Consider the following 26462-nt stretch of genomic DNA (forward strand, 5'->3'; position numbering starts at 1 on the left):
ACAGATCTAAACAAAAAAAGACAAAAGACAAAAAAAAGCTCAACTCTAAGGTTTCTAAGAAATTGACTGAATCATTTTATGTTGTTAAAAAATTAATAAAGTAAATGCTTCAGAAGAGCTTGTCAAAAGACAAACTTTTCCATAGCATTTTTACTACCAGACAGATGTCTCACGTAGTTTTCATGAAAGCATCACACCTCATCTTAGTATCAGTATAGCTGTAAAACACATTTTTAAAATGCTGAACCTTACCTTTATGGTACATTAGGTGGTTCTGGTGTGTATGTAAAGTGTTTGAGAAACTAAAATACAAGAGAGACTTCATCCTTACTAATGCATACTACCAGCATGCTAGCTGCACGAGGTTTTTGCTTTAGAAATCTCTAATTTAGTACTTGACAGAAGATGAAACATCATTATCCAAAGCTATGATACAAAGTGTACACAAGAGAGAAATCCATCTCAGTATGTACAGAGTCCTTTACTGTGAGGGTGGTGAGGCACTGGACCAGGTTATCCAGAGATGCTGTGGACTGCCCCATGCCTGGAAGGGGACAGGTTGCATGGGGCTTTGAGCCACCTGGCCTACTGGTGTAGTGGTAGTGGGGTTGGGACCACACCTCTTTAAAGTTCCCTCCAACCCAAACTATTCCATGACTCCACAAACTTCCTAAATATGTATATAAACTTTTAGCAAGTAACTAGTTATTGAGAGATGCTGGTCATTCAGCATAAACAAGTCCTAAGTAGGATGAGCTACATGAAGTTACAAAGCTGTGAGATTTAGTGTGTTGCTTGCTTAGCATCAGTAGCTGGATTTGCTGAAGCCTTAGGCCAGGAGCTGTGAACTTAGACCTATATATGCTTTCATCCAGAATAACTAATTTGCTTAGTCATCTTTCTAGGAACTGGTACAGTGCTGTGCTTTAGCTTTAGTATGAAAAGAATATTGATAACATAGTGACATTTTGGTTGTTGCTAGGCAATGTTTATTATATTAAGACTAGTGGTTTTTTAGCTTTCCATCCTCTGCCAGTGTGCAGGTGCACCTGAAAAAAGAAACAGAAAATAAGGAGGCTACCGTTGTCAGCAGAAGCTGTAACTCAGTGACACAAGAAATCAAGGGCCTGCCTGTGTGGTGGACATGGAGAAAGAAACCAGGAAAGTGCTAGAAGACCACAAACCAAAAATCACCATTAGATCAAGGCATGAGACGAGTGTGTGAGAGGTGGAGGCATAAGTCATAAGGGTATAATTGCCTGGGGTTTTCTTTGTTCTGAAGGCATTTGAAGGCACCCAACCTTCGCTGACCTGATGCTGTATCTCTATTAAACCTGTTATTTTTATAAATCCAATGTCCGAGATTCTACTGAAGGAAACCTAGGTCACATCTGAAGAAGAAGGAGGTGCTTGTGTCTGCAAAGAAAACCAGAAACGAGGTCCTTCTGAACATGGGGGTTTAATTGTAAAAATAGTAATTAAAGGGGAAAGTCTGGAACAACTACAGTTATTTTCAAAACTTCAAATAATGAAATAAAGTGGTTCAAAAGTATATTGGGAAAGTATGCCTGCAGAAACATGGGAAATCAATTCTTTTTCTGAAATTTCTTCAAGTAGAACAGTTTTCAGCAACCACATGTAAAAGGAGAAATAGCATATGGAATATATTGTGGGGGATTGAAAAAAGACAGGGAAATTACATTCTTTTGGAATATTTTTCCCAAAAAATTTCTTTCATTTACCTGTTACCATTGAAACAAAGTAAGTTATTTCCATACATTCTAAACATTTGACACTGCACAGTTTATATGCCTTATAATACTTTCTTCCTGAAAAAATTTTCCTAGGTTAAAGTCAAAGCAAATAATCTCTCCTCTCAATGTTTGTGACACAAGGCACAATGCTGAAGTAAGTGTTTTGTAGATGACAGGTACGAAACAGGAAGGGAAATGATTCCCAAAGTAAAAACAGAAGTGGGAGGGGAATATCATTAAAAGATAAAAATAAATGTATCAGCTTACACAATATTGCTTTTTCAGAAAATATGAGAATTAAGTTTATTTTTAGTATGCATTTTATACTAAGCTGATTCAAATCAATGCTGTAAAAGCATATGTTAACTGTTTAAATGTGTGACAATCTGTAATATTCTATTTAGTCTGCTTTAATTCTTTTTTACTGAAACTAAAGCATATTTTTCACATATCTTAAGCATTGTAGTTTCTATCAAACATAGCATCACAGTTAACTAGAATTTAAACTCTTGTCTGCTGCAAACTGCAAAGGTAAGCAAGCAGAATACTTACAGAATACTCATCTTAAAAAACTGCTAAATAGCCACCTGTAAAATATGTACTTAAAGTGTCATCACATGTCAAGCATACTGCCAACTGGGCCAAAACTTGGTTATCTTGAAATTGAAGACTCAAGAGTCTAACAAAGAAACAGAAACATGGTCAAGTTATATTCTAACTGTCTTAATGAACATATTTGGGAACCATCAAATGTATTATTTGCCTTTAAGGATCCACTTCACAACATTATTTTATTGGAAAGGAAGAAGTGCTGCCACAGCAGCTACTATAATAGCTTGTAAAAGAGAAAAGAAAGCAGGGGAACAAAGTATAGAGGTAGGAATGTTGTCATTCTCTTACAATATCTAAAACTCCACCTCTCTTTATCTTTAGGAGGTCTCCCTCATTACCCATATCTAGTTCACAAAAAAAAAAAAAAAAAAAAAAAAAAAAAAAAAAAAAAAAAAAAAAAAAACCACCAAAACACAGACACTGCATGGAATAGGAAGGAAATAACTTGTAACTACCACCTGTTAAGTTTCAGCACGCAATATATCATGATTTTAGCCATTAAGTTACCCAGTTAAGGACAAGTAATTGAAAAGAAAATAGTGCGTAAAATCAATTTAGTTAAGTGGAGAAGAGTTTTCTCCAGCTCTACACTGAGTTCCTAAGTCTAGATCTCCTCTATTTGAAATAAGGAAAACAGCTTGTACAAAAGCTTCTGGAGATAACCTTTCATTTGGGTGCACTGTAATCCCTGTAATCACTGAGTTCTGCATCTCACAAAACCTTTAAAACATTTTAGGACTCCACTCTTCTACTGCAATAGAAGCCATTCAGGTGAAGTACCCCCACTCTGTGTCTCAGCTAGAGTATTAAACGTTAGGGTGGAACAGTACTCTGACTTTGCACCTAAGCTAAGTACTCTTTGTGTCAGGTGGAAAGATTAAAAACAGCAATTGGTACAAAGATAACAATGAAATTAACCCACCAGCTTCATTCAAATTGAACATTCACATAATGCAAACACAGAAGTTATAGCATACCATACCAGTCACAACCATAAAATAAGAAGTCCAATTAAACTCAGCCAAGAAATTAAGACATTTTCTAGTTTTGTCTGGACAGAGCTATAACCTGTTCTTCCATTTACACTGAAATTCTGTGAGATTATTCAATTGCATCAGACTGCTTGGGGGCAGATCAAGAGAGACCATACAGTGGCACTTCATAAGTCCTACAATTTTTTTTTTTTTAACTAGGTTCCAAATTTGGCCAGGATGCTTCAGAGAAGAGGCTCAGCATATAATTTTCTGTAATTCAAGGGACAGAGGAAAAATAAACATGTTTTGAAGAGATACAAATCCTAAACAGTTATGCAAATAACAACAACCTTCCATTGTTGAGTTAGCCAAGCAACATTAACTTTTTCCTCCTACGTCCTTTGTCCCATTTATTAATTGCAGTTTTTGCTTATTACCATGACATAATCAGCACTTCAAAGATAGGAAAAGGTCTATTTTTCTGTGAAATGCCTAGCATACTCAACAATCAGAACATAAATTCTCCTTTCTCTGCTTCTGCTCAGCAGTCTGATAATGGAGTTACTTAGCAACAGATGAAGCAACTGAACTGTGTTGCCTGATCTACACACATTTTACTGCAAAGTAACACTCACAAAGGCATTATTTAGCTGATGGTTGTCTCTGCCTAGATGTATTTTTGAAGTGTAAAATCCATTAGTGTGAGACAAACCTATATGAAAACTCAACCATCATGTACTATCTGTAATGCACTACACATTTTGAAATTAACAGAAATTGCCTGTAAGAGTCACATACATGATTTTAAGTACCTCTGAGAAAGGAATAAACAAGAAAATGCAAAACTCAAGACTATTATATTATTTACATGGATGCTACAGTAGTTGCTTAAAAGGGAAGAATAGGAGTCCTCTTTCTAGCACACTGACAATGTATGAACTTTAAATACACAGACCAAGCCCTTGTACGTCAATTACACTTTTCTTGCCACAGAATATTTTGATTTCAGAGAATGAATACTAATTCGTTTCGAAAATACACACACACCAACACATATCTCCCCAAACCACCTTCTTCACTAGAGGAGCAGGAAGTAATATATGCCACACTAAATATTAAGGAGATTTTTTCGAAGGGAGAAAAGTAACCCACAGAATTTGAAAAACCATTTGCCAACCATTACTCCCTTTTAAGGTAATTCCACAACTAAACAATCTCTGTATTTTTAATTTATTTTGGCATGTAAAATTTTCTACTTTACAACTGCATGAGAACCTCTCAAAAGTTGTCTTGGTTCATCACACAAAACTACACTGCCAGCAAGATCTGAAAGTCTCTCATCCCTAGTAAAGGGAAAGCACAGCAGCTCCTTCAGCTTTGTCATCTAATGGTATTGTTCAAGTGTTATTTTATTCTAAGGATTCAATACATAACAGCTCATTCAACAGTTCATAACAGCTTCGAAACTTATTTCATTTGTACATATGAAGATCTATTAATCTGAATTTTAATTTTACAGAGCTACACCAAGTTTGCCCCAAGACTTTTTCTTCCCCGTGAAAAATTAAGGATGGGTGGGAATTTAAGTATAATTAGGTACTAAAAAAAGAAACTAAATTCATGAAAAACTAGGCAAAAATTCACTTTTGATAAGTCACTAGACAAATTACTAGAAGGGGCAAAGTTAAGAGGAATTTCCTATTTATTTGACAGAAAATATTTTTGTCTTACCTGCAATTAAAAATCAATGTTATGTTTTCAACAATGAAGCAATCAAGTAGAATGCAAGTTAAGAACATATTTCATGATTGCCTTAAAAAAGATTAAAATACTTCCTGTGTTCCATTTCAACCAGGAACTTTGATGACATTTCAGATACTAAAACTACGAAGCCTTTAAGTGCTACTAACTGCAATAACAACTTCTTAGGTTACATTTCACGCTACAAAGAGAATAAAAACTTGAATGATGAGAACTCTAAGATGCATCTACAAGGAAAGTTAATACCTTGCCTCCATATTTTCCAATGATCAAGCACTTATGCAGATATTTAAATACACTACTTTCTTAATTACAATTAAGCCATCTTTCACATGCAACTATGCAAATCTTGAAGGTTTTCCTCTTCCTTTCAAAGACAGATAATTTTAATTAACCCACCTTTCTCTTTCCAGAGAAGGAAAGAAGATGTTTTTCCTTCCAGCCTTCTCAGAAAATTTATTTTTCTTTTTCATATTTAAAGCTTTGTATGTATTAAGGTAAGAAGGACTAGCTTTGACAGTATTCAAGATTGTGTTTCAATACAAGAGGAGGGGTTTTTTCTGCATTTAAACTACACAGAAATCTCAGTTTAGGTCTCTATCTCCTATTTTTCAACTTTCTACAGTTCTGATCAAAACCAATAACTGGCTGCCTTTTTCCTTCTTTGTTGATTTGAGAATGGTTTATATTTAAAAAACCCCAATATTTAGCATTACCATTTCTTTGTCTTTTTGAAGTCAAATATCAAATGATTCTTGAATACAAGGTATGCTGTTTTCTTACAAACACAATTTATTTGTTCCAATTCAGCACTTTTGAAACAAAGGTTATAACCACGATGTTAGCTGACAGTTAAAAATTCAACTGCAAACAAGTTTTACTTTCTTGCAATAAACAAATTTGAAAAAATAAAATGAAATTTAGAAAAAAAACCTTAGTCAGTGTTGTGCTATACCATTTGCAAGCCACTCTCTTTCTACAATAGAAACCATCATTTTGGAGACTGCTTGGAATAGGATGCAAGATTTTTTTGTTCCTTCTCAACAACTTCCTTCTACTAGCATAGGCACACTACTCCATCGTGATGAGAAAGTGACATATTTCAAGAAAATACTATCAGTGTGTATCACTTGTAATCAAGAACCCAAGCTCCAAAAATCTTTTAGCTGTTTGCACTTTTTACTGCACTTGTAGAAACAAAATAAACATTCAATATGAACTAAGTATTTTCCTATACAAACCACGCACCTCCCAAACAATTACTTGCGAAATACCATGTTAAAAACAAGACGTTAATACATTTCGCTTAACTTGTACTTTGCATCACCTTCTGTGCCATCTCAGTAGAATTGCAATTTTCACAGCCAGGAACACTTTTAAGCAATTCACTTGCAAAAAGCAGCCATTTTAAAGAAAATTTTTACAGGGTAAAGAGCAAGAGAAAGCTTTGACAACCAAAAAATGCCTTGGGAAGAATAAAATCATGATGTACTTACTAATTTGTTTTCTTGCATATATATTCTTTGCAGCTTCAAACAGCCTTTAGCTATAATGATCATTCCTTCATCTGAGATCTTGTAACATTGCCCAAAATGTATGTCTTTCAATTCCCTGCATTTTGAACCGAGCTGCAATTAATGAAATCAAAGGGAAAAAAAAACAACAGAATTTGACTGAAATGAAGAGATGAGAGAAAATATTTGACTGCAATGAAGAGATGGGAGAAAATATTTTTTTCTGCTTCTCCACTCCCCATTAAAAATTATCTTTCTTTTCAGGCTTTGAAACACTGTATGCAAACAAGAAAGATTCTAATTACACATATGACAAAATGAAGTTGCTAACTACAGTCAACAAAATAAGAACTAAGTTATTTACTGTGTGTACTGGTAGCTAACAATGCCTTTATGCTCAACAGCTTATTTGATTTACCCTAAGTCCTAAATGCTCCTTTAACACTCTCTGAGAGTTGATGAAACCTTCCAGCACATCCAACAAATAAAGATCTTAATCACCTTCAACATTCATGCAGCAAAAATGAGTTACTTAAACACAGGGTTTGAATAGCAACCAAGCTCAGGAAAATTGAATACAACAGAAGTGAAGTACAGAATGTAAAACTGCACATGTAACTACAAAAGCGATCATTCAATCCCTGGGCATTAAAAAGAATAAAAAAAGTATGTGCAGTCTCTAGACAGCAGCATTTACTGCACCAAAAAAAAGTCTCCATACGTCAACTTTTAAAACAGAGATTTTTCGTAATTTTCATTAAATTCTATGAAAGGGTATTTTCTTCTTGCTAAACTGAAATATACTAAGTTTACAGAAGGAATTTGTGGAATGGATGGTTACCTGCTTCAGGCCTTCATCAGTGAGTCTGTCTTGATTGCCCACATGCACTTTCTGAAGAAGAGGACACTGAGAGGCAACTGCAATAATAGAGGTGTCAGAAAGCTGTTTACACCTATAGGCAGTATATCTTAAGAGCCCAGGACATTTAATTGCTAAAATGCATACTCCTGTATCAGACACATTGCGACAATCAGAAATATTGATTTCAGTAATATACTGGCTTCTTGATGCTATTTTTTCCAACAGCTCATCAGTGACCTGCAAAGAAAAAAACAAATACTCATATATAACTTTTTCCATAAAGATCTTTAATGTCATTAGGAGAAAAATGGCTATTTGTAAGATGCATTTCCATAAGCTATAGGAAAAATGAAACTATACTCCTTTACAAATACTACCTATGGCTGAATATTTTACTGTAATTGGTTTGCTTCATACAGGCATACTATGTAGTCTGTAGCTAGATGGTTTCATGATAAAGCTCACAGAGGCAGAGGCAACAGCTAGACAAGTACAGAAAAGATGGGCAGTTGCAGGAATTTATGTCACCACAAAAAGAATCCCAAATGGCTGCCCAGCTTGACAGAAGTTCTCAAGTACCAGACTGAGCTCCAGAGTTAGAAGGGTAACCACAGACCTACTTCTCTTTTTAGCCATGAACAGACTATCTGTGATGTCCAGGCATTAGAAAGATAAATTACTTGTTGGTAGAATTGCCTTATTAAGGTTTAGGGCTTGATGTGCCTCAATGACCTCAACTCCAAGGGAAGGTTAACAAAGCTTAGGGAGAGTAATGTACTACTGACAGTGCACACAAAGAACACAGAATTCACAGACCACAATGACATTTGGCAGAACTTCTTAGATAAGGAAGAAACCAAAAAAGCCAACCCCCAAAAGACCAGAAGGATTGAGTATGTGGAATAATTAGCATAAGAAGTGCAGATATCATTTAACCAACAGAAAGTAGAATATCAACTAATAACAGAACTATGTAACTTGTAGCCACCAAATATTACTGCCTTTGTTTACTGAAATACATGTGATTTCACACTGATAATCATTTGTGCCCTATGGCAATTGTGTTAGTCTTCATTCCATTATGTTTCTTACTTGTAGTAATGCTGTATGGAAGGGCAGTGTTTCAATGTCTTAAAACTTTTCTTTTTTCATTTTAATATATTAGCAGAAGAATAATATTAATATATTATTCTTTTTTTATTTTAATATATATGCTCCATTTAATCAAAGGGAGAACTGTTGAGGAATACATTCAGTGCACATAGCTCAGTGTGCAGTTGAGCTCCAGGTGGCACAGCCACAGGCAAAAGGCTATGAACTGGTGCCAGCCCTTTGTACAACAAAGGACACAAAGACCTGTGGCACGGCCAGGTGAGGGACACTCAGAAATACAGCAGGAGCCAAGAGCACAGATGTACCTATGCACAGACTATGAGAGTATAAAAGCACCAGCATTCCTTTGTTGGGCCCCTCCTCCTCCAGCCTGAGGTGTTATTCTGTTGTTGCACAATGATTACATTATTTTAAGGAGCCAGAGATCTGAGACTCTGCTCTGGGAAACCTGAAGTCGAGGCAGTAAGGAAAGTGGTCTGACTGTGGGGTGTGGAGGGAGCCAAGCAGGGCATCCATCACCTCCCTGGGGCTGCCTCTGCAGAGGGGCTTCAGTCCCAAGCAGGTGGTGCCAGTGTGGCTGACAGAGCAGCCCTTGGGTGCTCAGACAGCAAAGTTTCCTTATCACCTTTCAAAAAAAACATTCCATCCATTTTGTATCTGTACATATTGTAGTCAGCCAAAGTGACAATAATCTTAAAAGAAAACAATCCTACCATTCAGAAATATTTACCCATCATTTGGCAGCTTTAACCAAAGAGGGCAAGAGAGCAACACGAATCCCGTTTGATTTTTGTCTTACACAGCTGAGGAAAAGTCTTTCCTGCATTCAAAATGGTTTTTGTTTGTAGCAAGTCAGATATTTTTTCTTGCTTTTTCATCAAGCAGGTGTTAAAATGGTAAAGAACTGTGTTGGTTTTGTCTATGGTAGAATTTTCTTCACAGTGACTAGTATGCAACTATGTTCTGGATTTGTGCTGGCTTTCTTATTGCTGAACAGAGATTTCGCAGAGCCAAGGCTTTTTCTGCTTTTCACCTGGCCATACTGGCAAAGAGGCTGGGAGGTTGGGAGGGAACACAGCCAGGACAGGTAATCCCCAACTAACCAAAGGGATATTCCAGACCATGTGGCATCACAGTCAGTGATAAGTCAGTCAGTCAGTGATAAGTGAGTCAGTCAGTCAGAAGAAGGTGGAAGGGGAGGACATTTCCAGTGATGGTGTTTGTCTTCTCAAATCATTGAGAAGTGTCTTCTCAAGCACGATGGGGCCCTGCTCAGGTAGGAAGCAGTGAATTAATTCTCTGTCATGCTTGTTTTGTGTATGTGTGTGTAATTTTGCTTTCACTATTAAACTCTTTAAACTCATGAATTATGTAGCTTTTATTCTTCCAGTTCTCTCCTCAACTGTACTGGTGGGGGAATGAGAAAGGGCTGGCTACCTGGGCCTTGACTGCTGGCTGGGATTAAACCACAAAAATGACAAATTGCAAAGAAAAAAAAATCCTTCTTCAAATGCAACCATCCAGTTGTTATTTCTCTGCACCCTGTATTTTCATTAAATTCTCAAGATGCAGTTTATAGACCCCCGCAAGTCACTACTCAACAAGAAACCCAAGGTCAGTGGCCAAACAATACTGGTATCCCTAAAGCTTTCCAAGGAGGGAAGTTACCCTGTACAATTTAAGGCTAGGCTCCTAGGGATCTCACTAAATTAAATCCACAAATATTTCATTCTAGGATTGGCTAAAAGCCTAAAAAAACCCCAAAACACCAAAAATAAAAAAACAGTCTTTTCTCTAATGAGTAGGAGCCATACCAGCTGAAGAATAAAATAAAGAAAATTTGTTAAAACAAACAGAGCAAGCACCACGTGCAAATGTGACCATTCTTCTAACTACAGCATCCTCAGAAATGTTCATGTTTGTCTTTGAATTAATAAGACATCTCACAGCTCCAGACCACTTGATGCAGAGCTGCAACAGGTAACCCACAACCCATTTCAAATAGCACTTTTGTGCTCACATTGTTTAATAACTGATCTCAGACAAAATATACTATATTTAAAGGAACCAATCTAAGGGTCCAGACATTTTCAGCAAATAGCAGAAAAATCCGTGCAACTACAGATATCACCATTTTATATGTTTCTTTTGTTTACCCCTCGTCAAAAATACAAGTTCCAAGAACAAATTCTGAGTCATGAAAACAATTATTCCACAGTGATATTTTCATACCTGCTGACGACTACTGAGATCCAGTTGCTTCCAAAACTGAAAATCTAAACAGAGGTCACGCCAATATTTACAGACTAATGACACTGAAAGGCAACGCTCATTCAGAGATAAGTTGGAAAATATCTGTAAAGAAAGAAAAAATAAATTTGTCACACGTAATCATATTTTAGAGATAGAAATATTTTATTACCAATACATCTTGTAAAAGACAGAAAAGTATTAGCATGCATTATAACACACAGATTTATAACTTGCCCCCCGCTTGATTAGTCAGAGACAATAACAAAAAAACCTACATCCCACAAGAACTGACAATATTAGTAAGTCATATTAGCCAACAATATAACCAACAATAGAATATATCCTAAGTACTCATTTCATAGACTAAGTTTCAGAAGTGCTTCTGAAATGGCACACCTAAAGAATTACAAATTAGCTCAGTGTTATTTGCAAGCCATTTAAAAAGTGCTTTCATTCCCATCCTGAAATGGATGGGAAACCTTTCTTTTTATTTTTAAACTGAACTGGTAAGAAGAGTCTTAAAGATATTAAAACATCAGGTCTTGTGGGAAGGGGGCATGGGATGGTAGAGTACATTAGCAGAGTAAATCAGTGTCATAGAAGAGAACTGAAGCACAAAATTAGCCTTTTATACCCCAAGGTTTTATGCACTATAGCAGCTGGCAAAAAAAGAATAAACTGTAACTTTATAGCAAGACCATAAATTGCCACAGCATGCATTACATTCACCCCTTTCTTAAAAACACTGTTGTTTATTAATAAATATAAAACTAGGGTCTGTCAAGAGTTCACACGAAGGTACCCTGTCAGTACAAATGAACTTAAATCTACATGTGATCCTGTAATGAGAAAAGGCAGTAGTGGCATTATACCTACACAGGAGTATAGTCTGTAACACATGCAAAACACTGATCTGAGGACATCAACTACTAAATAGAAGTACTATTGCCCATCTCAGGCAATTTTCTCAAGAAAATATGAAAACACCAAGAAAAAGGGATGGCAAAGGAAAAAAAAAAAAAGGAAGAGTAATGAAGCATTGAACTATAATGGTAACTTAAAGAACTTTGTTCATTGGTGGTCTTTGGAACAGACAAGACAACAAACTGTCGAGAATAACAACCATGAACTGTACCCCTTGTTCTAGGGGATGGCTTACCCCAGCAGTTTTAAATATGTATATCCCAATAAGACCCCTTGATAAAGCAGAGCTCTAATAAGAGAGGAAGGGGTCAAATTCATGATGCTCTGTACATGCTTGCAAGATTTATCATTCTCCTCTTTTTCTAGCTATGAGAAACTTGCAATCTCTTATGCAAGACACCTCAGTGTTGAAGGATTGTGCGTGAACCCCATTTCCCCACAGGCTTTTGCTTGGCTATTACCAGAGTCAGTGTCTCCTCCTCATTAGGCAGCCAGTTAAACACAGCAGACAGAAGAGCAAACAATCACTGCCTGCTTTCTCCCTGCAGTTCATACTGGTGAAACCATGCGAGGACCAGGAGGTGGCTGCAATCAGCACTCAAAAAATACCATCGCCCGCAGTCAAGCAGAAAAAAAGCACTGAATAGTACGTGGTAATTTGGCATCTGACATTTCCAGCAAAAGTGTAATTCTAAACATGAGAAAAGGTGACAGTCTGATGACACTCAGTAATTCTAAGTTAGTAAGAACAGTAGGAAACTTGAAGTCCTGCTACTGGCAAGAAAAAGAAGACTGAATCTTAACAGTTATAAAAACCTTAGAATAGAAGAAAGCAACATGATCCACATTATGTTTAGACAGACATTTTACTGACTCCAATAAATATTAACAAAGGATATCAAAGTTGGCATCATAAAATACTTCAACTAATCTTTACTCAAGTGGGAAATAAATATGTTTATTTGTGGAAATAACACCTTTGAGAAACCAAAGCTTGCAGTACTGAAGAACATAGTAAACCTGGTACAGTAAAACTGTTGCTAATACAGCTGCCACTGTTAAAATGAAAGCACATAAATAATTTCTGTATTTTATTTTGTTTATCCTGGGTTGGCATTGCTAGGTTTTGAGAGCTGGGGGGCTACAAAGGCAGCTTCTCTGAGAAGCTGCTAGAACCTTCCCTCGTGTCTTACAGAGCCAGCATCAGCCAGCACCCAAGATGGACCCACAGTGGCCAAGGCTAAGACAGTCAGTGATGGCAGTAGCACCTCTGGAACAATGTAAGAAGGAGGAAAAAACTGTCATTAAGCAGAAGCAAGATGCAACCAGAGACAGAGTGAGAATATGTGATGAAGAAGGAGCAGTAGAAACAAGGTATGATGAACTGACTGTAACCCCTGCTCTGGTCATCCTGAACAGCTGGGGGAAGGAGAGAGAAAATTGTGAGTGCAGACAGGCCCAGGAAGGATAAAACAGTTAGGAAAGATCTAGGTTTTACTTCTAATTATCATACTCTGATTTGATTGGTAATAAATTCAACCGATTTCCCCAAGTTCAGTCTGTTTTGCCCATGACAGTAATCACTGAGTGATCTCTCCCTGTCCTTAATTCATCACCCTTTCCTCATGTTTTCTCTCACCAGTCAAGAAGGGGAGTGCCAGGGCTTTGGAGGGGAACCTAGTGTCCAGCCACGATCAACCCACCACGCTACCATCCCACCAAAAGCTGAAAGCCCTTACAAATCACAGACCTACGGCTGACCTGTTTCTCCTGCATGAAGCAGCTGTAGCAACAACAAAACAAAAAAGAAACAAGTTTGATTAAGTACTTGACACAAACAGTACTGCTGCATAGAAAATATTCTTTAAAATGTCCAAAAGCATTTGTAGTAATGCTTTAGTCCATGCTGTACTAAAGTCTAGAAGCAGAGACAATTAAGTAGCACAGGTGCTGCAAACTGACTTCTTCGAAAACAGTGAGGCCATCAGGATGAGAAGAGAGACCCAAATCATTGCAGAAGTTGCAGCATGCACAGGAGTAGCTAAGTTACACAAGCAGGATGTGTTCAAAAACAAGGCCTTGCCAGTTTTATTATCTGTAGTAGCTCTAAAAGTTCCAGCTATAAAAGGATGCTGAATAATGCCATGTAAAACAACAGCTTATCTTCAGAGCTTGAAATTGTTAAAAGATGACATAATAAATTACACTAAATTGAATTTAGTAGCAAGGACTATACACATCCCAGGTGGTGGCATATCACCCTTACATTAAGTGATTAATTGAGCTGATGATTCAAATACTACACTAGTGCATAAAACACTTTGACTCACATTGATGACCCCACCATTCTTTAATTCAGTATTATTCTCTAGACACACACTGATATTGTGGCTTAAATTTTCTAATTCCCAAGGATGTATAAATACAGCTGAAAGCTAAAACCATTCCTATGCACAAGCCTGTTCATTTAACTCCTGCTTATGACAGATAATTTGGATGGCAATGGTTGTACTAGTTAGCACATTTAATTCCTGAGGATTGTACTCAAACATCTACACTTACATCCACCATTCAGTTTGCTCCCCCTCAACTGTCTAATCCTTCTTCCAAACACCAGAATATCTTTCAGCAGAGTAAAGGAAAAAAAAAATTAATAGCTTTCTACAGAATCATTTTACATTATCTTCTCTGTTGGCAAAAGGCAGGGGTAGAGGAATCAGAGTTCTGGAAAAGCAGCTCTCTCTCATCTCACCCTTTTTCAGCTCAAATTCCTAATGCAGATGTCAGTTTCTCCTGGTTCACCCTTTCATATCATTGTTAACATTAGTGGGTTTATCTTTCCCTTCAATGGCTGCAAGAGAGTCTCTGAGCCTTCAGGCTACATCCCATTTAAGGATACTTGATCTTCCCTACTGACAGCCTTATCATATCTTCCAGACACAGTAAATTCTTTAACCACAAGCTCTTGCTTTGAAATAAAACTGTTCACACAGTCTCATTAAAGACCAGTAAATGCCTTCCTTGCCTCAGTCTTCAACAGCAAGACTGGTTGCTCTCCAGGTGCCCAGCCCACTGAACTGGAAGACAGGGACAGGGAGAAGTATGAAGTCCCCTGTCTGGGGGAACAGTCAGTGACCCACTACACCACTTTAGACCCACACAAGTCTACAGAGCAAAATGGAATCCATGGGCCCCAAGGGAGCTCATGGAAGTGCTCACCAAGCCGCTTTCCATTATTCACGAGCAGTCCTAGCTGGTAACAGGGGCATTTTCAGTTGACTGAAAGCTACAACACATGATGTTCATCTACACAAAAGGCTTGAAGGAAGATCCAGGGAACTACAGGCCTGTCATCAGACCTTGGTCCTGGATAAGGGTATGGAGTAGATCATCGCAAGTGTTGTTACATACAGGACAACCAGGAGTAAGCACAAGTTTGTGAAAGGTGGGTCCTGCTTTACCAACCTGGTCTCCTCCCATGACCAGGCGACCTGTGTGGTGGAGTAAGTGAAAGGCTGTGTATTTTGTCAGCCACAGTTTGCTTTGACACAGCACTCTCCTGGAGAAACTGTCTGCTCATGGCTTGCATGGCAGTACTCCAGAAACAGAGTGGGAACAGGAACAGGGCAGTCACCATTCCCCTGTGCTGGGCACTGGTGAAGCCACACCTCAATCCTGTGGTCAGTTTTGAGTCCCTCACTACAAGAAAAACCCCGAGGTGCTAGTGTGTGTCCAGATGGCACTGGAGCTAGTGAAGGATCTGGAGCCCAAGTCAGATGGGGAGCAGCTGAGGGTTTTCAACCTTGAGAAAAGGAGGCTCAGGGGGAACCTTATTGCTCTCTACAGCTGCCTGTAAGGAGGGTGTAGCCAGAGGGATTCAGGGTCTTCTCCCAGGCAAAAACTGAAATGGCCACAAGCTGAGGCAGGGGAGGTTTAGTTTAGACATCAAGAAAAACTTCTTCACTGAAAGGGTTATCCAGGACTGGAACAAGCTGCCCAAGTCAGTGGTGGAGACACCATCCCTGAAAGTATTTAAAAGACATGTAGATGTGGCACTTAGGGGCATGGATTATGGGTAGACTTGGAAGTACCAGGTTAATGGTTGGATTTAATGATCTTAGAGATGTATCCCAACCGAAGTGATCCTACATCAAAAGAAAATACAAAACTGCAATGCCCATGAGGGCAAAAGTCAACTAACAGATACAGGAAGTTTTCAGTCAAATCACATTCAATCTGCTTCACTCAATTCAAAGAGTCTAATTTTATGTTGGTAGATACACCCGTACAAATCCTTTACAAGAGAAAAGCCACACTGTTTTACCTTTAAACAACAAAACACAGCTAATTCCACAGTACCCCATGTGAGTTAATCCACCATTCTGAATCAGGTGATGCCCAATTGATTTTAAACTAGCTAAACCAAGCCCTTGCACAGCACAATTCAGACCACCAAGAAAGTGCCTGACCAAGTTTTGCTGTTTTCTTCAACTTTTTAGAATATTTTGTAAGACAATGGACGAGAAAGGGAGAAAGCAAATGCCGATTAATATTAGTGAAGGGTCCAACCAGAAAAACTAGAAATAAAGTTATTCTGTGTAATTTTCTTCTTTACCACTAAGTCCTTGCATAATGGGCCTCAGACATTACACCCCTAACACTTCCCCACTGTTTCTATATCAAATGTATGCTAGAGAGTTCAACCTGTGTGTTTAAAAAAGATTATATTGAACACTTATGCGAAATGTTAGAGTATTTCAGCAGGAACAGAGGAGAAAAAAAAAAAAACAAAACAGCAAAACAAAAAAACAGCACAAAGCATCCTATAAAAATATTTTTTAAAAGAATAAAGATTAGTTTTTAAAAATCAGAAATCCTTGTACTAAATTTATTTTGTGTGCCTTTAAATATTTTGTAATTTTGGCCTTGAATCAAGTTTCTCAAACTGAATCAAGTGAAGAAGAAAACTGCACTTTTAATCAAAGGATATCATGAAAAGTCAACCATATCCATTAAAGTTACTACGAAAGGAAGCTCAGTAGTAGAAAATTGTTTATGTGGTTGCTAACATAATATCCTCAGCATGAAGTTTTCTAAGAAGCAATTCACATCACCAAGATCAAATATAAAGTAAACATAACCATAATTCAAGAAATAATTTTAACTTATCAAAGACAATCTTAATCTAAAAAAATTAAAAACCATAATCAAGGAGTTAGAATTATTGATAGCATATATACTAAAGAAGCTTTTGCCTCAGAAAAGGATGCAAGAGAATTCAGTTGATTGCTAATACCATTCTTTAAAAAGACACTGCTAACTTTAAGAAACACATATATCTCTATGGACATGAACAAAATATAGGCCTCACATCAGAAGAAACTGTAAAAGGTGAATCTACACACCCCCTATTTCTGTCCATCATTTTCATTTGAAAGACATCATTTCTGTGAATGAAACTCTCCTCTACCAATAAGAAACTTTTGTATTCAAGAGCAGGTATCTACAAAACTGTTTTCATTACACTGCATCAGGCAGATTTGTTTGAAACTAAAAAAAGCTTAAGGAATTAACAACAAATGAACAATAAAATGTACACTCAAGCATTTCATGGTGCCTAAGTAACTTGAGACATTCATTCTTGGAAAACTGCTCAGTTGTTTCATCATTTTTTTCAGCAACTAACTACAATTTCATTTAAAAAAATATTTCTCAATATGACAAAAAGAACATGACATTTTACTATGAACAATAAAACACAGTATTTGCTAATTGCAGGCATAGAGCAGTTAAGCTACCAGATTAAGATGTTTATTAAAGGCTGTTTCATTCTATTTCAGAAAACTCAAGAATCATACGTAAGAGACGAGGAAGGAAGAACAAGTATGTGCTTTGTCTTCAAAATATTTCTTCACTTTGCTCACACATAATTTGAAAAGAACAAGGGAAATACAAATAATTCAGAGTTTATGAAAGAGATGTGAGCATTGAACTCACACACCTCTGAAAGAAACCTCAGTACACCCATGAAGGAAATCAAGCTCCAACTGTCCTTGTGATTACAAAAAAATGTTCCAGCCAGGGAAAGTGATGATGTGATTTCACATAATAGCTAGGATTCTCTTGGCAAGTTGCCATTCATAACAACCGTTTACCAGTCCCCTACAGCCAGTCACTTGAATTTTAGCACTGGATTTAGTGACTGTACTTAGAGAAAGTCCTTTCAGGCAGCTGAATCTAAGGAAATTTTTGCGATGTTAGATTGGCATCAGATTAGCCAGATGAATTTACTCCTCCTGCAATCGCACAATCACTCTACAGAGCACAAAGCCAGTGTCAGGAACACACAGCCAGAAGTTGCAAAAGGAGACAGAGACTGCCTTTACCAGCCACTTACTCACAGATTGCCTTAGCTTCAAGGTAAACCACAATATTAGCTTCTGTCTGTAAGAAATTACTGTCCTCCTAATGGAAAGGAAGAGTCCTGACCAATAACCAGAGTAACTTTACTTGCAGGATCTCACAATGTTTTTACTCTCAGAAACCCAACTGTCCTCACTAAAAGACACCAGGAAGTGCTTCTGAGTCACCATGCCAGTTTAAAAGCAAAGACATTAAAACAAAGCAAAATCTGTGAAAGACCAAACGTGGGTCAGGCAACCTAAACAAAAGAAACCAATAAATGATTAGGGAATGAAAGCAGATGTTACATTTAATTTATTTTACATTTCAACACTGCACAACTTGTAATCTCTTATTTTCTCTATGCAATAACATGTCATTTTGGAGATGCTGAACAAGCCAAGCCAACACCTAAACAACGTTAGGGAAACTTTTACTAGCCATGGGTGTTAAGGCATCTATCCCTGTCAAAAAAATCAGAAATTTCATTCCACGACATTTCTTCTCCATCACATAGCTCATTCTGTGATGTTAAAATTTACAGGCTTGAAAGCCACCTTTTCAAACACACCCCTGCAAAGCAAAACAATTGCTTTTGTAATTCTGAAATCAATCATAAAATTCACAATATCTTTCAGAAATTTATCATTGAAATAATGAGCATATACTGTCTTCTCTTTAGTTACTACTCTACTGGCACACCTTTCTCCACAATTTTGCCCCTCAACTGCATTACAGAAGCTCAATAACACCACAGTGAACCTCACCACAGTGAACCTAATTTCCCCACTAGAATCACAGGGTAACAGTAAGCTTCATGGGAAAAACAAAAAATAGTCAAGAAGCCGAAAAACCAAACCGAATCCGTAACAAATCACATTGCTCTGTTAAGCATTGTTACAGAAAAATGAGTTCAGGCAAATTAATAGAGATATTAAAGGACATTTTACCTCCTAGCATCAGTCACAAAGATTCTAAACCCATTCCACATCTCTTACTGCTACACTTAAAAGTAAGACTCAACATTACACAGGATAATATGATGGAACTCCAGCATAAATAGGAAAAAAAGCTAATATTACAGAAGTGACTCAATGACCTTGCAGATAAAGTCCAATCCAAATGATGTATTTTGATGCCTATTTCTCCTGACTAGCCAAAAATAATTAAAAAAAAAATTAAAAAAGAAAATCACAGTGCAACTATAAAATGCACATGCAGTCTTTTCAGGTATATACACCAGCATTCATAAAATCAAAGACAAAATTAAAGGTCTATCTCTAGTCTGTCAAAGCCATTTCACATTACTCAGATGATCTTGAATTCATTGCTAGCAGTAAAATGACAGCAGCAATGCATTTTATTTCAATCAACATTATCATTAAAAAAACATGTTATCATTGCAACAAAAGAAAACCTGTAACTTAGTGCAACAAGGGAAGAATAAGAAAACTAAGTAAAGAGCACTGAGTAAAGATAAAAGAAAAGGAGCCAATAGTGCTTCAAATAACAGTAATAATATACTTATGAAAACCCTACCTTAAATACATACCTACATATATACCCACACACACACTTATCTTCCCTTTATAGTGCATTAGCCCTAAGCCAAAACTGACAGGTTCAGTGCTACAGACATGTACTCATTCTTTATAAAAATAAGATAAGTCCAGGCAACTCCTTAGGCAAGAACGGCCTTGAAGACAAAGAAGCTGATATAATTCCAGATAGAGAACCCAAAACAGGAACATAATGCTTACTTATGTAACACCAAGCTCCATGTGCATGCACAACCTGCCAGGTTATTCAGAGGACAGCCAGGAAGACCATCGGCCTTCATCCAAGATGACCCCTGAAGAGTGCAGAAGACCCCCAGCAACAACGGGAACATGCGCTGTGTAATACGGTGACGTAGACTTCAAGAATCAAAACTGGGAGGAGATTTACAGGAACTATTGATGAATATGTATTAGCATACAGTATAGAAGTTGTGCTTGGATTCTTTTGCCTTTTGTACGTGCGGCAGGGTGAGAGGTCCTCCCCGTACCCCGGTCAGTTTGCTTATGCTTTATCTGAAGCACTGCCAAATTTCTTTTTGTAACTACTTCATTATATTTGATTTTATTATTATTTTATATTTTCTTTTATACCTCAATTAAAATTGCTGCTAAGTTTTAAATCTTGTGGTTTATTAAATTGGACCTCATTGATGACATTATAAAAGTGTAAAAACTCATGACCGAGATCCATCTTGGATTCAACCTGGCCAGGCTCTTGTGCTGCCCAAGGTGTATCCTTTTAAGGCCTTTCAATAAATACCTATTTTGTCCATTTAGCTCTGTCTAGTCTCTGTTCCAGATCAGCCTTTTTAGGCATCAGTCACATAACCTTAGAGATGGGAAACCACTGTTGCCAAGGCCTGGAAAATGATACAGTGAAAGAACCTTAAAGTACCTCACCCAAATTAAGCTAATGATTTCCTTCTGTACAACAAGGGACAGGAACATAGTTGAACTTTCTATCAATTTTCTCTTCACTAAAGATTGCATATCAGTCTTCTTTATGAACAACTGTCACTCACTTTGTTCAGGATCTTCCAATTACTATAATAGATCATGTTTTACATGACCTCTAGCTACCCTCTGATGCCTCTCACATTTGTGTGTGGATTTCCTAAGGAGATCCCAGTGCCCACAACTTACTGCAGTTACTCTAGCAGAGGCTTTAAAAGCACCAAGCACAGGAGAGAATTTCCCTTCTGTGTTTTACATGCAGAACTCCTGTTAATACACCTCAAAAGGAAATCTGAAGTGTTTGAACTGGCACTCTCTCATAAGTTCATGGCTCAGTCTGCAGACCATTTCACACCTTTTTTTGATTAAACAGCAGCACTGTAAAGAGGTAACAGATACAACAGGAAGATTTATTTTTCTGTTTTATTTTACAGGAATAAGCACCATTCTTTTATCGCTTCACATTGACCAGGATACCTCTTCACCAGCTAGGGAAACAGGATCAACTGACACACTGCACCATGAACTTCCCAATCCAGTAGGGCCCATCTAATCATCTGCAGGCAAACTTCAGTTTGACAAACCCTTCCACCCATCCCAAACCTTTGGCTTAGAGGAGAATGAACCACTGTAAACAGCTAAACAGCACCTGAGCAGACAAATTGGCAAGCTCTTCCTAAAGGAGTTCCTGACATATTTCCTTGGACTTGTCTTGAGGCCACCTACAGACACTGGTGACAACCACTCCTGCACCAGCACCACTGCATCAGAAGGTCACAGACATGGGAATCAAGAAAAAAGCCATCAGGATCTGTCTCCTGCTGTTTCCCAGGATGGAATCTCTTGTCCTTGCATTAAGGTTTGTGTGTCCTACACCTACTGTAAAAAGATTTTGGGTATATTTATCTTCCACCCTCTCATAATGAAATGATACCTTTGGAGAAAGGACTATATTTAGGATATTCTATCTGTATCAAAATCCATCATAAGAAGGCAAATGTAAATCCAGCTGACAGGACACCTGATTACACACCTGAAGTTAAAAGTTCCATAACAAGAGTAGTATATTTTGGAAGCAACCAAAAAACCCAAAACAATGGAATAGTTATGAGACAGATATATAATAAAGATACACAAATCTTGTATATATATATAAAAATCTCAAAAAACCCAAAACCACAAATCCAACTCGTTAGTACAACTATGGATTGAAGGGCAAATTTGGGGGTGAGTAGGTTGGCTCCTACCATGATGCTGGAAACAATGGCCTATTTTTTCAGACATTGCAGAAGGAACTGAATACAGGACAACTGTAGAGACAAAATCACTGAGGAAGGTAGATGTCTGTACCAATTTCAGCTAGGATAAAATTCTTCTCAGCTTCTGGTAACAATGCTTTTTAGTTGGTACAAAACAAATGTTTTGTGCATCACCTGCATCTCTCTTTCTTGCTCTCCTTTTTATACAAACATTTTATACTAACATATGTTAGTAGCATACTTTATTTTTCATCAGTAATTAAACTGTTCTTACCACAACCCACAATGTACACTTTTTTCCCCTGAATTCTGCACCCAACCAGTCTGTGGATGTGGTGTGCGAGTGGCTGCCCGGGGTTAAAACAAACCCCCTTTTTTGTAAATAAAAAACAACCAAATATAAAACCCCCATAACCTTGAAAGCACAGGTAGAAATGAAATAGACAATAAATAACATTTAAACATCTAAACAGGTAATCTGGACATGACATCTTTCACTATTAAAGTTATGGCACAGTTATAGATAGATATTTTTCAAAAAGTGAAACTGAGTACGGAAAGTAACCACAGAAAAGTACTCACACCATTGATCAAAAAGTATTTTAGCTACACTAATCAAATGAGTCCAGTTTCAAATCCTAAAACCAAATATCAAAGAAAAGAGTTATCTTCCAATAACAGTGGCAAACAAATTGATTCCCTTCTAGAAGAACTACAAGAAAAGTTTCAATTTTGTAATCACAAATTAGATTAATTCAGATGATGGCTCATGAATTCTTATTTGCATAGTATATCTATGAAACATTACTAACACACTTATGAGTGTTTTAAAAAAACAAATGAAACCAAGAAACAACAACAGCAAAAAACCCTCAAACCAACTAAAGCTCCCACAGAATTAGTGTTATGTGCAAGACAGACAGATAAGTAGGTTGTTACTGTTTGACAACAAAAGAGTACAGGAAGTACTTTCTACACTGGATGTACAACTAGCAAAATATGAACACTAAGAGTCAGGTTTCTCACGCCTCCATTACTACGTCCTGCTTTAAGTTCAGCCATCTGACCTCTGAGAAACTCCTGCAATCCTGAAAACTTATTCCCAAAATTTAAAGGCACAGTAACATCAGACTATGGAAAACATCACTGGCTCAGATCCACCTAGACTCCTCTTTTTAGCTAATGTTTAGTTGAAGGAAGTCAGCACAAGGGTCAAAAGAGTAGCTTAAAAATGGAAAGTAGTTCCAAAGGAGAACAGTATTAAAGGAACAGAAAGAGAGCAAAAGGGACAGGAGAGGTGAGATATACCACATAAAAGGTTATGAAAGCATGTTCAAGGCGGCGGCAAACACAATATTGATCCACAATACACAGCAATAGAAACTGTTTAATAATCAACACTGAAAACTTGTCTATGTAGCTCCAACACCCAGGGAAGCTATAAATACAGTGACAGGCCCCCTTGGCCAGTACTACACCAGTGATGCAAGTAAAAGTAGACTTGTGAAGGGCACCTTACTAAGTTAACGGGTACAGTCAAAACATCTATGAGACAGCTTCTGGAGCTGATTTATGTGTCTGCACCTCCAGGCAATGCCTCACAACACCGCTTCCAAAGACAAACAAATGGGGTCGCGGAACGGGACACAAACAACACCCCAGAACCCTATCCGTCTCCCCAAAGCCAGGCGCTGAGGCAGCTCCGGACCGGCCCGGCCTCCTCCGGCTCCCCTCTGCACTGAGTCCGCCCGGTGACACCGGCACCCCGGGGGCTGGCACAGCCCCTTCCCGAATCCTCAAGGAAAGAGCTGGCCCGTCCATCCCCCCATCCCGACCCACCTTGAGGAGGATGGAAGGCGGCAGCTGGTTGATGTCTGGGGTGGGCGGCGGCGGCAGCTCCCGGCAACTGTCGCCGGGGTACTCCAGCGGCTCCTCGCAGCCCGCCTCGCCGCCCCGCTCCTTCTCCCCCTCCCGGCCCTGCTCCTTCTCGTCCTGGGCCGTGGGAGGCGACGGCGAGGCGGGCTGTCCCCCCCCGCTCTGCCCGGCTGTGGCCCCTCCGCTCTCCCCCGTGGCGCCGGGCAGGGCGAGCAGCTGCGGCTCCGCCGGGCACTGGCAGGCGCCGGGCTCGGGCTCGGCGGCGGTACAGCGCGGCTGCTTGCAGGGCGGGCAGGCGGGCAGTCCGGCCCCCTTGCGCTTGCACACCATCTCGGAGGAGACCTCGCCGGGTGGCCCCAGGAGGCCCCGCACCGGCGACGGCAGCAGGCCGGAGAGGAAGAGGCGCTGGCAGCGGCCCGGAGGTTCCCAGGCGGCGGGCGCCAGGCGCAGGAGGCGGCGGGCGACGCGCTGCTCCGCGGCGGTCAGCGACACGTAGGGCGGCGGCGGCGGCAGCAGCGGGTCCCCGGCAGGCAGTGGCTGCTCCGGGGCGGGCGGGCTGGCGCCGTGCACGATGAAGCAGAGCATGCAGGGCCCGCGCAGGAAGCAGCTCCGGCTGCGCGGCGGCGGCACCTTCCCCCGCGGGCGGCGGCGATCCCGGCTTAGGCTCCTTGCCTCCTTCGAGAGCAGGTGGCCCATATAGGAAGGGAAGCGGCGGCAGCGGAAGGGCGGGTGTCACCTGCGGGAGGCGGCGCCGGGAGCTGACATGCTGCCGGCGGGCCGGCGCAGGAGGCGGCGGCGACGGCGGGGCTGGTTCCGGGACGCCGGGAGGGAGGGAGAAGCTTCCGCTACCGCCGGCCTGACCTCCCCCGGGCAGCGGGGGCGGCGCTCCGCGGGACGGCGCTGCTGCCACCAGCGGCCGCGCTGGGCCGTTGGAGGCTGGGCCGCGGGCGGGTGCCCGCCCTGTGTCGCATCGGTGCACTCGCTGTCTAAACGCGGGTCCACAGACCGCGTACGGCATGTACGCCTGTAATATGTGCGTATATGCATTACCACAGAATCGTTAGGGGCTGGAAGGCACCTCTGGAGGTCATCTCGACCTACCCTCCTGCCAAGGCAGGGTCAGCTGGAGCAGGTAACACAGGAACGCGTCCAGGTGGGTTTGGAATGTCCTCAGAGAGGGGAGACGGCACGGCTTACCTGTTCTAGTGCTCTGCCACCCTCAACATGGCGTTCTTGTTGAGGTGGAACTTAACTGTGTTTTAGTTTATGCCCACACTGCCCCTTGTCATGTCATTAGGCAGCACTGAAAAGTCTGGCACCATCCTGTTAGCACCGGCTTTGAAGATATTTATACCCATTACTGAGAACCCCTTTCACTCTTCTCCAAACTAAATGGGCCCAGCTCCTGCAGTCTCTCCTTACAAGAGAGATGCTACAGGCCCATCATCATCTTTGTGGCATCTGCTGGACCCCCTCCCTTAGGTCATTGCCATATATATATATATATACACATGAGACATATAAAATACATGCATATTTTTGAGGAACTGAAATAATTTTTTTTTGTGCTACACTTTGTAGGCAAATGTGAGAAGATCCCTTCCCATTGGTCTCGCATTATGTGCAGGACAGTGGCCGAGGTTTTGCAGTGGCAAAGCAACACAAGCTTAGAGACCACCAAGAGCAGTCTTCCAAGTTTTCTTCTGTCAACATCATTTTCCCACCAGCACTTTCCAGAAAATACTTGTTTTCTGCTGCTTTAATTCATTATACATCTGGAAACAGGGCTCATATGCCCTCTATGCCCTCCTGCTGACACTCACCTCTAACTGCAGTGTGTTGAACCTCGATGCAGGTGCCCTGGTGTGTAAATCCTTGCTGGAGGCTGCACTGCTTTAATTAAGACTCTGCTTAGCACCCAGCAAAAGCAATTTGTTTCAGCATTCAGTTCTAAACAGTTGACTTAGCCGTGTAGTCTTAGATATGTAGTTTAAATATATGTGCAATTTTTTCTTTAGTAAAAGGTGTCTGGGGAAGGAGAAGGCAAGTTATAGCTAGAGTATATGTGGCTCAGTACTAATATTAAACAACAAAGGGCAGGAGAAGAAATGCACAGTATTTTATATTGTGTAGCACATGTTTTGGCCTTTTGCCCAGGGACAAGTTATGTTAGGATTAAAATACCCATGCTGCTATTATTTTTGTTTGTTACCTCTATTATTAGTCTTCAGCAGCTCTTTAAAAATGTTTCCTATGAGAAAAGTACTAAATATACCTTTGGATAAAAGGAGAGCAATAAAATATTTTGTTTGGTTTTATACTTCAATGAGCTTCATCAATATAAACCACACCAAATCTTTGCAAAAAAAAAAAAAAATTGGCAAGGCCTTTTCTGCTCTGCTGGGAGAATGGGTTGAAAAGTAGAAGACAGCTGGAAGTAACTCTTGGTAAGACTGTGTGAATAGCAGGCCAGTCATCCTAATATATGGATTGAGTTTAACAATGCCTGCGCTGCACTTGTGTAGCCCAGGTGTTGCTTCAGGGTTTCTCCAGTTAGCATGATAATGGACATAAATTCACTCTTTGTGCCTTAGCCATTGGTTTGTGCCTGTCCCAGCTGCCTGCCAGTGGTGGCTCACACACTCC

General features: G+C 39.6%; 1 protein-coding gene across 3 annotated transcripts in view; it reads right to left on the reverse strand.

The window, feature by feature from the left end:
• FBXL17 (F-box and leucine rich repeat protein 17) overlaps positions 1-24587 on the reverse strand; it is a 278048-nt gene extending 253461 nt beyond the window's left edge. For all 3 annotated transcript variants that reach the window (XM_054003150.1, XM_054003151.1, XM_054003152.1), the window contains exons 1-4: positions 23781-24587; positions 10823-10945; positions 7457-7714; positions 6598-6729 (exon numbers count right to left, since the gene is read on the reverse strand). In XM_054003150.1, the coding sequence (XP_053859125.1) occupies positions 6598-6729; positions 7457-7714; positions 10823-10945; positions 23781-24512 (1245 nt within the window). In that variant the 5' untranslated portion in view covers positions 24513-24587. The remainder of the gene's footprint in view (positions 1-6597; positions 6730-7456; positions 7715-10822; positions 10946-23780) is intronic.
• Positions 24588-26462: the final 1875 nt, after the last annotated feature.

This window comes from Vidua macroura, chromosome Z (assembly GCF_024509145.1).
Source record: "Vidua macroura isolate BioBank_ID:100142 chromosome Z, ASM2450914v1, whole genome shotgun sequence".
NCBI classification, from domain to species: Eukaryota; Metazoa; Chordata; class Aves; order Passeriformes; family Viduidae; genus Vidua; species Vidua macroura.